Source organism: Parasteatoda tepidariorum, chromosome 8 (genome assembly GCF_982258835.1).
Source record: "Parasteatoda tepidariorum strain Cologne lab strain chromosome 8, Ptep-v5.0, whole genome shotgun sequence".
NCBI classification, from domain to species: Eukaryota; Metazoa; Arthropoda; class Arachnida; order Araneae; family Theridiidae; genus Parasteatoda; species Parasteatoda tepidariorum.
Window position 1 is genome coordinate 20,598,183 of NC_141762.1, and position 14,086 is coordinate 20,612,268.

The 14,086-nt window shown below is 27.9% G+C and overlaps 1 protein-coding gene across 1 annotated transcript in view; it reads right to left on the reverse strand.

The window, feature by feature from the left end:
- The window catches only part of LOC107442171 (gamma-tubulin complex component 2), a 33,118-nt gene that overhangs the window by 1,467 nt on the left and 17,565 nt on the right, over positions 1-14,086 (reverse strand). Inside the window, exons 16-25 of the mRNA XM_043042880.3 lie at positions 13,486-13,598; positions 13,224-13,374; positions 11,693-11,872; positions 10,893-10,966; positions 10,645-10,742; positions 9,167-9,237; positions 4,574-4,748; positions 4,240-4,383; positions 3,533-3,610; positions 2,329-2,480 (exon numbers count right to left, since the gene is read on the reverse strand). Of these exons, the coding sequence (XP_042898814.2) occupies positions 2,329-2,480; positions 3,533-3,610; positions 4,240-4,383; positions 4,574-4,748; positions 9,167-9,237; positions 10,645-10,742; positions 10,893-10,966; positions 11,693-11,872; positions 13,224-13,374; positions 13,486-13,598 (1,236 nt within the window). The remainder of the gene's footprint in view (positions 1-2,328; positions 2,481-3,532; positions 3,611-4,239; positions 4,384-4,573; positions 4,749-9,166; positions 9,238-10,644; positions 10,743-10,892; positions 10,967-11,692; positions 11,873-13,223; positions 13,375-13,485; positions 13,599-14,086) is intronic.

The following is a 14,086-nucleotide window of genomic DNA, read 5'->3' on the forward strand; positions in this document are numbered from 1 at the left end:
CTTGTAATCTAAAACACATGCTTTCAACTTCTCGTATTAATCCTTACACGGGAAGCTCTATTTAGGGATGGAGAAAAAAAATCAAAATTTCAGGGAGATAGAATTTGTTTACCAAAAGATAATTTCATATTACCTTTTAGTTTGAATTTATGGTTGATAATATTTAAAAGTAATCTAATTAATATAATTCATCACTATAATTACAATTATATTTTATAGCAGATAAATTTTATGTTTGCAAATAAACATAACTTTTATGTCCTAAAATCAAACCCTAAATTTTATTATCTGTAAACATTATATGCAATTTGTAAATTATACATACATCTGTCATTTTTATTTTATTTCAGAAATGAGCTCTGTAGAGCAGGGGTGTCAAACTCGCGGCCCGAGATGAACATTTTTGTGGCCCAGTCAATATGTCCGACGCAAAGTAAAAATAAATTAGAAATGTGAAGTAGAAAGGAAACTAGCATATGAAATTATAATATACTTTATTTATAAACTATACAGATCATTTTAAATTGTACGTGCAAAAATTTAAAATTCTAACTGGCTTGCGGCACCTGCCATTCCAGGGATACTGCATCGTATCACAAATACGCAGAAAAAATTTCAAATCTTCGAATGGAATTTGAAACAAGGTTTAAAGATTTAAATTCCTCGGAAAACAAATTTTGTTTGTGTTCGTCGATTTTGTCAATAAATATAGACTCAGTAGTATGTAAATGGAAGTGATTGAGATTCAGTGCCACTCAAATTTGAAGGCAAAATTCATTGTAGTGGTTATGCCTGAATTTTACAAATATTTACCAGCAAGGTTTGAAAATACTCGAAAATTCGTATATGAAATTATTTCCATGTTTGGAAGTACTTATCAGTGCAAGCAATTATGTTCTGTTATGAATGGAAATAAATCTCCTGTCCGAAACCGTAATAATAACGCTCATGTTGGGTCAATTTTGAAAGTAGTCTCGGCCAAAAAAATGTCTCCAGAAATAGGAAAGATAGTAGCAGAGAAGAGATGTCAAGTATCAAACAATAATTTAACTTTATATATGTTTATTACAATGTGCTATTCAAAATAAAAATATTTGTTTCTATGAACATTGAATTTTTTTTTTTTTTTTTTGCGGCCCACCTAAAGTTAAGCATTGTTTATTTGGCCCAAGTTACCTTTTGAGTTTGACACCCCTGCTGTAGAGTGTGCAATATTTTGAGAAATACGCTTTACATTAATATCAATATTATTTTAAAAGTTTAGAATTTTAAAATCTTGAAAAATGGCAGCTATTAAAAAATGTTTCACTAGCCACTGGCTGGTTACTAAATTTCCGAATCTCGTCCTATATACACAATTCATCAATTAGTGAGTAACGGCCACTCATAAAAAAGTTAGGGGAATTACCCTAATTTGATAAAGATAGGCTGTAGTAGAAGCAAAAGAGAAAACACAAATAAAATTCATTACATTTAAATTATTTTAAAATTTTATTACTTATTGAATAGTTAAATTAATGTAAATCCTATAGAAAGTGAATTTGAATGCTTAATGTTCTGTTAAAATTGTATTTGGGGTTGAATAATCGGAAATCAATAAAATCGTATTAAAAATATTTCATTAATGTTGAATACTGTTAAACATTCTTTTTTAAAAATTAGTAGATAATCCCTCATAGTTAATTATTTTTATAGTTGGGAAATGCAGAAATTTTAATTAGATCTAAATTATTTTAAATCAATCCTTCAAAAAAAAAAAAAATTGAAATTGCCAGATTTGTTTTAGTACTTAACTTTCTAGAAATGCTAAATAAGAGGATGGCCCAATAATTCATATTTAAAAATTATATAAAATGAATAAATGCTTTTTTTTCTTTATAAAAATACATAAGAGTTTTAAAAATTTTGAATCAACAAATCAGGTAGAATTGACAATATGCTTTTTGTACAAATTGAGAGCAGTCCCTTAGTTCAATGCCAAGCTTTTGAAATTTTAGAAATGCACCTTTAATTCAAAATTTTTCTTTTTTAAATCAATTGAATAAACATTGATACCAACTGTGATTAATGTCATTGTGTAATAGTTATAGAGAATTAAGATTAAAATGAAAATTAGAAGTTTTTGTTTATATTTGTTACAACTGTGCAAAATTAAAAGCACAGAAAAATAATTTCTTTTACTAAGTCAAAAGTAAGGCATCCAGGACGATCTTGTAAATACTATCACTCATAAAGAATTAATGATATAATTTCCACAATAATTGAAACAATTGTTTTATAAAATGCGAACTTTGAGTTCGATATAAAAAGAACAAATAAGGAAATTACCTGTACAGCATATTTATAATTTTCGAAGTTTGTTTGCTTTGGTTCACAGTGTGTAAGATTTTTAGCATATGTATTATGCTGTCATCAAATTTCTTTTCAAAATTTGTTATTTGTAGTTGAAAATTCTCCAACGATTTAGGACACATCGTAGTCTGAAAAAAGTTATTTAGATATTAAAATTTTTACTTTATGTTCAATAAAATAAAAACTGTGTCTGTTTAATATACTTTAAAGGGTAATAAAAAATTATTAAAAATAAAAGTTTAAAAACTGATGGAATAAATACAAATTGGAAAACAAGACCATTAATTAAAATTTAGAACCCATTGTTGTCTTAAAATAATTATAAACTGTATTTTTAAATATGATACGTTTTAAAATTTAAGAAAGCATAAAAAGCAACATTTTTTGTATAAAAAATGATTAATACAGATTATCTACCAACTGGAATTTAAGATATAGTGTAAAGTATTTTTAAGTTAATATGACACACTTCAAAGAATGATTAGAAAAAAAAAATTTCTGTTAAAGAATAAGTGTTCAAAAACTAATTTATTATCTTTTAAATTTAATTTCAGATGATTAATTAAAATAAAGATTTAGATCACATTGTTGTTCGAAACAAACTATTAAATTTCTTCACTTAAGTATTTTTAAACTAATGTGTTACACTTTAAAGGGCGATAATCAAAAATAAAAACAATTTTTTTTGTTTGTTTGTTAGAGCAATCTAGCAATAAGATACTGATAGATTATTTTATAAATTGAAATTTCAAATTAATTCAATTTTAATTTGATTTTAAGTATTTTCTTAGATAAAAAAAGCATCCGTCAGCAAATGTGACTTTATTGCAAATTTCTGTTATGACATAGGATTATTAGCTTGAAAATATAAGTCCAGGGTCCCCAACCTTTTTGTATCCCAGATTACTCGTTGGATGATAGGTTTGTCATAGTTAATAATGCATACAAGTTGGTTTGTATTATTAACTACACATGATGCGCACAGTGGAATGCACACGTAAAATAATTGGCGGGCACCATGGTCATAAGGTTGCGGACTCCTGATATAAACCATTATGAAATATATGTATATAAAAATACAGACATACAGAAATTTTAAACATAAAGGCATAAAAAAATCAAAAGTTAAAAAATCGAAAGTTATTGACACAAAAGTGATTTTAATAGTTGGAAAACTTACGAGTGGAAATTCATTGATAGAATGCAACAGACTATCTCCCATGATTGAAACTTCAGTTTCAGAGCACTTCATAAAGCCCTAAGAAAAGAAATTTAGTTGTTATCAATAACAATTTATATATATTTTTTTTATAAAGTATCATCCAATTTAGCTTAGCAATTGAGTAATGAACTCTTTTTCAGCCTCCTAAGTATGAAAAACTATGAACATATTTGTTAAGTAAAAAGCATGATTAATTTCACATATAAATGAATCACATCTGAAATAAGATATAACAGCAAAATAAAAATTACTTTATAAAAGTAATGTTAACTTTGAAACACCCACACATAAATAAATAAAACTGAATTAGAATATGTTCAATCTTCAAGATTAAACACAAAAATATATGGATAACACATGCTTTTAATGTTTTAAACATGCTTTTAATGTTTGACATCAAATGACCTGTTAATTTTTCCTCCTCGTGTTACAAATTATCAAGAATTAGTCATCATGCTTATAAAAGAGACAAAGCATTTTTACTTTGGCTAACACATGATAAAGGCAATTTTAGAAAACGGTAACTCTTGGCGCAGAGAGTAAGACATAGACTTGCTATTAAAGCCATGAAAGTGTTAATTACTGAGTTCATATACATGTAGCTTGCAGATATATATACACTTTCAGAAAATCATTGTATAACTTCATAGTAAAAAGACAAATACCTGCAAAAATATTGAGAAATCAGCACACAATTTCATAAGAGTAGCCAATACTTGGAGAAGACCTGGATTTGTTAACATGCAATCATCAACACATTTTTCAAGAAAATCGTTGTGGCAATCTAAAACTTCATCAATGTTGGTGACCTAAAAAATTTTTAAACTTATACATAAAGATAATTGAAACTTGCACAAAATAAAATTGACATTTATGATGACACTATGTGAATAACATTATGCTATAAAATTAAAATTTTGAAATGTATAACAATTATATAAATGGTATATAAGCATAGTACAAAAGGGATAAATGCGTAACACAAAATGCAAAACATACCTGAGATATCTTTCTGAAAAAGTCATTCCAGTGAGGTTCAATAACCTCAAGAGTTAAGTAATAGTCTAAGTTTTGAATAAAATTTAGCATTCTCTGCCTCAGTGCAAAAGCTGGAGCATAAATGCAAATTTCAGATCGAGGAAGAGATTTGGTTTGCTTATTTAAAGACCAGACTCTGAAAACATAACAAAATTATTAATACGATTTTCATTTAGAAAACTTTATTAACTTAGAAAGACTTACACAAAAAATGAATAAAATACATGTAAAGAAAGCAGTGATTTCTTTTTAACAGTTGTAAAGTGCATAGTAAGAATAATAGTAAATAATATCCTTTTATTTAGACAGATGGCAATCGGTGATGCGTAAAAACGTTGGGTATAATACGATGCAAGCACGCCAGAGATGTATGCAGACGTGCCAACTCTCCCGCATTTTGCGGGAGTCTCCCGAATTTTGAGTTATTCTCCCGCCCTCCGGAATTGATTAAAAAAACTCCCGAATTTTACTGCAATCGACGGCCAAACTCAAAATTACCTAATTTTTCCGCGATTGCGGAAGTTTTGTTTTTCTTTCAGGGTGAATTCTATCCCGTCTTATCAAACTACCATCTGCCTGAGGCGTAACTGCACGTGCTTTATTTTTCCGTCCTCTTCAACGTTATCCCTCTTTAACACTCCTACTTCACCCGCCCCCTTACACTGGGATTCGTAGGAATCTTCGTGTGGAGTATGTCGTCACATGACGATATCGAGTGACGTCCGTACAGGAGTGGGGAAACTCGTACTCTCGATTGTTATAATTGATATTGTATCTTTCTGTTTTTATAGTTTTCAATTCGTTTTTTACCACGGTTGGCAACAAACTTGTAAACTAGCAACGTGATATCCATTATTCGCTTAGTCTTCGTATATTAAAATTTTTTTTTTCAAGGATGTCTAAGTAGAAACTTAAGTATGCAACCAATTTCAAAAAATCATGTGCCAATGACTTTAGCAAGATTTAATTGCGAAGAGCTAAATCTGCAACTCTTTTTATGCATACAATAGAGAACCATTTATGCGGTATCCAGATAATCCGGGAAAAAGTTTCGCTCGTTTCTCCCGCCATTTTGAACAAAAACTATATGGAAAAAAGAGTGGAAATTGGATTCATCCTTGAAGGTGAGTAGAGGAAAATGTGACAAAGGGGAGAATTTTTCCCCCCGTTTACGTCATTTCTTCCGCGACCTTGAAGATTTTAGATCTTTATTTTCTCCTTCAGGCCGTCAATCGAACTCAGAGGAGTGGCATGCTGATTTCGTGTTCTGTTTGATTTACGAGGGGGTGGGGAAAATGCATTGCACATGCATATCAGTAAACAGATGAAAGAGAAAAATATGTTTATCTATTTGACATTGATTTTGAATAAATTCTGATTCTTTGGAAGTGCGGTACCATTCGCAAGTTTTTCTTGATGTGGAATCGCACCTGCTTTAATTAAAAGTAGTGTTTTTATAAAAATAAATAAATAAAAGGAAAATTATTTATTAATTTAAACATACAATTAATTTATGAAGTAGATTGCAGTTTTGTTTTTCTGATTCCACTACGTTTGATTTTTTTTTCCTTTTCCTGATAAATTTCGCACTCAATAAATTATTTTTATTCCTAAATTTTATCATTAGGTTTTTTTTTTTTTTTTTTTGTTTTTTTTTTATAAATTCCATTGATCTTGCCTTGTTACAGGTTTTAATATTTATGCTAGTGCCGTTTTTTAACTATCGTTTCGGTTCGATAATTTTCAAGTGTTGTTTTTATTTAGATTAATGTTTTCCTTTTAAGCTTGTTTTTCTTGTCTAAACTTGCAAATTTTTTTATTCTTTTAAATGTTATTTTTCTACAATTTTTTTCCTTTTTCGATTTAGGAGTGCTCTTCTTTTTTCTCTAACTTTAAAATGTGTTTACACTTTTTCCTTGTAATTTGGGCTCGATAACGACACTTTTTGGGCGATCCAGAAAACCGGGAAATTAAGACATCCGGGATGGCGATGGTCCCGAGCGTCCCGGATAATTGATTCTCTATTGTACAGACATTAGTATTATTATACATTAGTATTGAATTGGTTTTTTAAAATAAAATAGTTCTTCAATTTGTTTATTTTTTAAAAGTTTTTGTTCATTTTTATTACAGTGTTAAGGGTTTTTGAATAATGTTTTATTAAGGAAATGGTATTTATTTTTTAAATAAAGAGTATCTACCTAATATAAATTTGTTTGTAAATCTGTGTTTAATTATTTTATTTCTATTTAATATTTTTCCACAATTTGTGCTCTATTAGTGTGTAAAATTTCTTGCATTCTTATATTTAATAAATTTTTTACTTAAAATTCCTTAGAAGTGTCAAATATTGCATACCGTGCGCCTTTTTTTATCCCTCCTGAAATCTCCTGAATTCTTGTTAAGGAAACTCCTGAATGTTAATTTTGCTAGGTTGGCACGTCTGTGTATGGGACCTGATTGATAGCAGTCGACCATTCGGTCGCTTCCCTAATTTGTGTGAAGTATTATTTGTAATAAAAGTGCTGTTTTAAAGTTTGTTGAATGGATAAACAACTAATTAACATAAACCCACAATTCCCATAAAAAAGTAAAACATCACAATAAGGATAAGTTAAAAACTGCTGACCTTTATAAGTCACCAAAAATTCTAAACTAAGCTTTCATTAAGACATCTCTAACAATATATTATAAATAGTTTTTTGTTGTTGTAACTAATCATTCATAGAAAAATAATGCTGAATAAATAATTTAATATTACAAGTTTCACTTTTGGTGTAAAGAGATGTTATCTGATATTCAAATTTTTTATATAGTAACTTCTTTACTATGATAATTTTTTTACTCTTTCAGTTTATGATATCTAGGTTTGAGAGTGCACCTAAACACGTGCACCGTACAAAAAAAAAAAAAAAAAATAAAAGGCCACGATGAATAATTTTTGCTCTAATGATCGGATGGATCTTCACATTCTAGGACTCATTCTTAGTGGTTTGAAGGGGGTAACCACAAATATGCTAATTAATTAGTGTAGACATTATGTGAAAATGCAAAATCAGACAGAAAAACGTATTTTCGTTGTATAAACATATCTTTTTTTTTCATGGGATTCGGATTTTTGACCCCCAAAATATAGAGGGTAGCCGCAATCTGGGAAATACGGCCCCCATAGTTTGATCAGAAGAATGATCCAAAGTTTGAACTCTTTAATGTTAATTTTACTTTTAGTACATTTCGCCATATCTCGAGAAATCTTACCGCAAATAGAAATTTTTTTTGCACACAATTAAAAAATTTTGTTTATTCAAAAATAATTCCTTCCAAAAAATACATTTTAGTTTATGGTTTAACGTTTATTATTTTTTATTGTTTAATGTAATATAAGTCTGAAAAAAAAAATGAATTGTAAGGTATAAAATTTTTGACATCATTTTTAATTGTGTAATTTCACATGAGAAAATACAAAACTTGAGCAAAATCGTTCTAAGAAGAAAAGAAGTCGTATACTTAAGATTCGATTTCTCAGGAACTATTCAATCGATTTTGCTCAAATTTTGTTATGTAAAATTACATATTTTGAAAAGAATTAAAAATTAACCTTACAATTCAAACTTGTACCTTACAATTAAACTGTACTTGAATTGTAAACCTTACAATTCAATCGTTTTTCGACTATTATTAAATAAAATAAACAGATACTAAAATTTATTTTTCGCATAGAAATATATTTAGATAAGTGAATTTTATAATTGTGTACAAAACTTTTTCAATTTACTTAAAAAGTTCTCGATAAATAACGAAATACACAAAAAGTAAAATTAATAAGGGGTCAAAATTTCAGATTGCTCTTCTGTCCTAACTATTGACCTATCAGGACCATATTTTCCAGATTACAGCCATCTGCTACTTACGTTAAAAAAAGGTATGTTTATCTAGAGAAAGTATATTTTTGTATCTGATTTATAACTTAAATCACTGTCTAAGCTAAGTAATTAGCATATTTGAGGTAACCCCTTTGAACCATGAAGAATAAGTCTAGAATGTAAAGATCCAATCATTAGATCAAAAGTAATTGACGGTGTTCCTTTTTTTCCGTGCACACTGTACACATAGATAAAAAAACAAAAATTTATTCAATTTTCTTTCGGACTAATGTTCCTAAAATATTTATACAATTAAACTAATTAACCAAAGTAGCAGCTTAACTAAAATAGTAAATTACTAAAATAGTAAATTAGTCTCCAATTCTTTCCTGATTCACCAAAATAGTCCAAAAGTTTATCTTTTTACATTAAAAGAGTTCACCTAAATATCAAACCTTAAAAAACCTTTAAATTATTATTAGCTGGTGAAAGTTTTCTCAACACGTAAAAAATTAATTCACAAGTTAATAAGGAATTTACAAATGCTTCATTTGCAAAAAATATTGCATATTGCCAGAAATTAAGACACATAGATAATAGGATGTATGTAATAATAAATTTAGCAATGTTAACAAATAAATAAAAAATATCCCTGATAGACATACATAGGCTAATAGAAAGCAAAACTTACTGCCCAAGTAAATTTTCAATATGCTTGCAATAGAACAAATGTCGAAAGAGAATTTGGTAATAAGCTAAAGCCTGTAAAATAAATGAAAAACCATGTATTTTAAATGTATACAGAGAATAAATATTAAGCAAGATTAATATTATAGATCATACTGAATTTATAAAGATAGGTTAAGAATCAAATAAACTAAGAAAATATTAATAAATTTATACTACAAATGTAAATTAGTTAATAGTCCCTTTTAAACTTTTTTTGAAAATTTGCAACTCAGTTCTGTGTTACTTTAATGGAAGGATTAAAAAATTTTTCAATAATTTTGAACTGAAAATACAATGAGCATTAAAGCTAAGTAAATAATTATATGGTCCTTACATTCATAATATTAAACAAATCTGAGATTATTAAATATTTTATTTCATTCATTTTTTAAATTAATTTAATTCATTGTTTTAATAGTTAAATAAGAGATGAATAAAATGTTTTTTGAAATGGTAAATTTGAATAACATAAGATTTTTTACTCCATTTGTTAGTTGTTAAAATAGTGGAAAGCCCTTAATTTATACACTTTTTAAAATCTTGTCTCCAAATACTAGCAATTAAAGTTTTTTTCAGAAAATAATTTAAGAGCACTGAAAATTTTAAAAAGTAATAATACAAAAGTAAAAGTAATAAGTAAAAAAATAATAAAGTACAGTAAAAAGTTTACAATTTTTATGCAATTGGTGGATGGTGCCTCCTGTAAAAAATCCTACAATTAAAGATCTCAATTCTTATCTTTATTAAATAAAGTGAATAAAAAGGGGTGAAAAGTTTGAGATGATGAAGCTTTGTGATTGCTGAGTGATCTGGACCCATATGAAAATATGTCATTAGTGAATGATCCCCAAGTCAAGTTCAAGGATTATGGCACAGATTTATAAATAGGACAGCACAAGAACGTCATTAGTTTGAAAGTAATGAAGTCATTGGTGCTTCACCAGTGATGGAATTAACAAGAGAAATAAAAAAAAAAAATTCGTGATTGAGGAAAAATTTGGTAATATTTAGTTTGCCTTTATGATCAGCAAAAATGTGAGATTTTTCGATTTGATTTCAGAGGGTAGAAAACAAAGCCTGAAATCATGTATTTCTTACAAAATGCAGCAGAGTTGCACATGAGAGTGCTAGACTTCTATCCACCAAATATATTTCAGTGTATGCACATGCAGACTTGTAACATATAGAATGATTTTGTTTTTTTAAGTTCTGGTAAGTTCCGAAATTGTGACAGATAAAAAAAAGTTTAGTGCTTAACTAAAAAGAAATTGATGCAAACAAATAAAGCTTTTCTTAAATTGTTAAATAATTATACTAGTAATAATAATAGAAATGTTTGGAAAAATAAAGTTCTTAAATTCTTTTATATTCATGCTAGTATTTTTTACCTTTCAAGGCAAAGAATCTTTAAAAAAATATTTTAACAATATGGAAAAGTACCTTTCGGTTAATAACAAGAGAAAGTGGCCACTTGACTTCATAATCAAAGGCAAATGCTTCCAATCCCGTTAGTGATCCAATTCCAGAGTTCCTATACTCTAAAAAAATTGAAATAAAAAAAGTTTATTTTAAATTTGTTTTTGACTGTAGATATAATAAATAAATTTTTTTAAAACAAACATTAATAAAAGCATATAGTTTTGATTTTTTGTAATTGTTTTAAATGTCAATTTATGTTTAATACTAACCAGTTTGCATATCAGAAGGAATCTTAAGTATTTTAAACATTTGAGTCAGCAAGTCATATGGAAGCAGTTCAACCCTAAAAATAAAACCAATTTTTCTTTTTCAATATGGAGGCATAAAATTGAAAAAAAAAGAAGAAAAAAAAAAGAAAGAAAATAAATCTATTAGAAATGTACTGGTAAAATAGTTATGAATAATATTTTGTATACAGCAAATTTATTCATTTATGAAATTTCGTTCGAAATGCTGTAGTAGGTGAAAACTATCTTTTTTCAGACTATATAATAATTTTTAGATCTTTTAACAAGACGGGTATATAGAAGACAGATAAATTTATTTTTCAGAATAAGTTCAAATCCTGCAAACTGTCCAAAACTTTAAATGTTTTGTATTTTGAAAACATTTTTCACATACGTCTTTTAAATTTTAAGACAAATTAATATTGTTTTTTATCATACCAAAGAATGTAAATTATATAAATGAAATCACAAAGAATGAAATTCATATAAAACAAAATTCATAGTGGTTACCAAAGCAAATTTTTTTTTGAAAAACAAGGTTGTGTACTTTATTATGGTTAAACTTTACACATACATACAAATATCTTCTACATCGAAACATTAAAGAATGCATCAAATAAAGGCGTTTTAGAAGTAAAGAAATAGAGAATAATTTATAGAATTATTGAAAAGCATAAGTAATTATTATAATTATCATATTCGAGTAAAACAGACATAATCACAGCTTCATTTTGAGAAAGTCACTTATGTGATAAAATGAGACTAGCTTTAAAAATACACACCTAACATCATCTTTATACTTGTCTTCATTTACTACGCTGGTACGAAGTGCTAATTCTAAAAGTGATTCTAATCTTGTTGGCATTATATCATCAATATCTTTCTGCAATTCTTCACTAGCCATGTCCATAAACTGGATTATGAAATCTCCTTGATCAAGGAGGAAGTAGTGCTTTACTGAGCTGCATTGAATAAGGAAACAGAGATAAAATATTTCTTCAAAGGAAAAAAAAAAAAAAAAAACAGAACAAAAAGTAATTTCTTAAACAAAAGTATCAAACAATTAAAATTATTAACACAAATTTCTAGAAAAAGGTGAAAATTTAGAAATAGTTCTAGAAATGTGATATTGAATTTTCAAAAGGGCCTGCCATAAATTTTCAAGTCTGATCAAACAATTTCAAAAACTGAAAATTTTACCTTAAATTACATATACATTTAACCCCTTCAGGACCATAATTAAATGTATGTGACCTAGAATTATACCTTCATGGTCCAAGACTTCATACATAAAATGAGCCTTTTTGACTCTAATGGCTCAAGATCACAAATCTAAATGCACTACCTTCATAAATCACTAACAACCAGGAAATGGGGTAGACCCAGATTGAGATGGATGGAGTAGGCTGAAATTGACTTCCTTTCAATTCAGGAAAGAAACTGGTGCACAAGTGTCAAAAATAGAATGCAGTAGAGAATTCAGAGCAAGGCACTGGCTCACTCTCGGCTGTCTAGCCAAATATGATGATGTTGTGATTACTACATATACATATTCCTTATTATCTATAAATTTGGAAATTGCAGGCCAGGGAAAGCACTTCCATTGCCTTACTTTGGCTCTGAAAGGGTTAATATGCTTTGAAGGAACATCCACATGATATAATGCAGTTCTAAATTTAAATGTAAAGCTTCAAAGTCGTCTTTCAGAACTTTCTTTAGTTCTGATGCTTTTAATGTCTTTGATATCCCTTAGCCTTTTTTTTCTTCAGCAAATTTTGCAGTTTCGAAACAAAAAGTCTGCTAAAGACTTAAGAAAGTTTTTGGTGATTATTTATCTCCATAAACTACAAAAAAAATATTTAAAGGAACAAAAAAGATGGTGATCCATTTCTAAGAATGTCAAAGCCATTAAAAAATTCTAATGTTAGAATTAAAAAGTTGCTGAAACAAGGATTTTAAAACTTATTTTTGAAATTTTTACATCCAAATACAGAAGTACTTTTTGGCAGGTTGAGGTTATTTTATAGAAATTGAATGGTTATGTAATTCACATAAGTTCTTGAAAATAATTGTTTTAATCTTGTAATTCGGATAGTAAAACTAATAAGATTAAAATTTGATCAAAATGCAATGCAATTTTATTTATGCTATGTTAAAATGCTATTCCTGGGAGCTAACTGCAAAAACTTTTTTTTTAAAGTTTACAAACATTCTATCTACAGAATTAACTTTTAGAATCTAGTTAAAAACAAGTTTACACACAACAAAATAAAAATTAAAAAAATAAAAGCAAATTTAAAAAACAAAACATACAGAAGTCTCTTTCTCAAGTCAGTATCATCCATCAAGTGATCAAGAAGCTTTTTGCTTGCAAAATGATAAGCTGGCTCAATGCATTCTATATATTGGCTTTCTCGCATGGTGTAGACAATAGCTTTAGCATCAGGACAATTTACAGTTTTACCTTAAAAATAGACACAACAAAAAAGAATTAAACAATTTTTAAAACAAATTTCAAAACAGCTATCAAGCTTTAACACAACTTTTAAAAACAATTTATAATTTTGAATCATACCACATTGCCTTATGACATTGATGTACTTTCCAGTTCGAAGAATCATATCAGCTGCCTTTACCAAGAATGTGGGTATTTGATCACAGCGAATAGTATATCGCTTTTCCCAATATCTAGCAACAAGTTAAAGTGCAAATAAAGTAGGTGGATTCTTAAAACTGAACAATGAATTTGATATTCTTGATACTTCAATTATGTACTTACATACATAAATAAGCATGCCACAAGTTATTGAATAATCTTGCTGTTTACAAATTGGCACTGTAATTCCGTATATCACTTTAAAAGTCTCCAGTATTTTCTAATCAGTCTGAAATTTTCTAATCAGGCATCAGTCAGAAAAGAGACTACATACCTTTTCGCTAATTATTAAAGATATGAGCAATGACTGGTATATAACTTATTTTTTTGTTAGCCCAATTTATTTCAAGCAATTTTCAATAAGACATATATATTTAAGGCAATAAGCCTAGATGAATTCAGTAGAAATGAGCAATTTGTAGTACATTTCTTAATTAGCCTTGGGGCATGAAAGTTGATTGGAATAAGTCTAAAAATATCAGACATTAGAAAATACAGAAAATTTTTCCAAATTACCTTC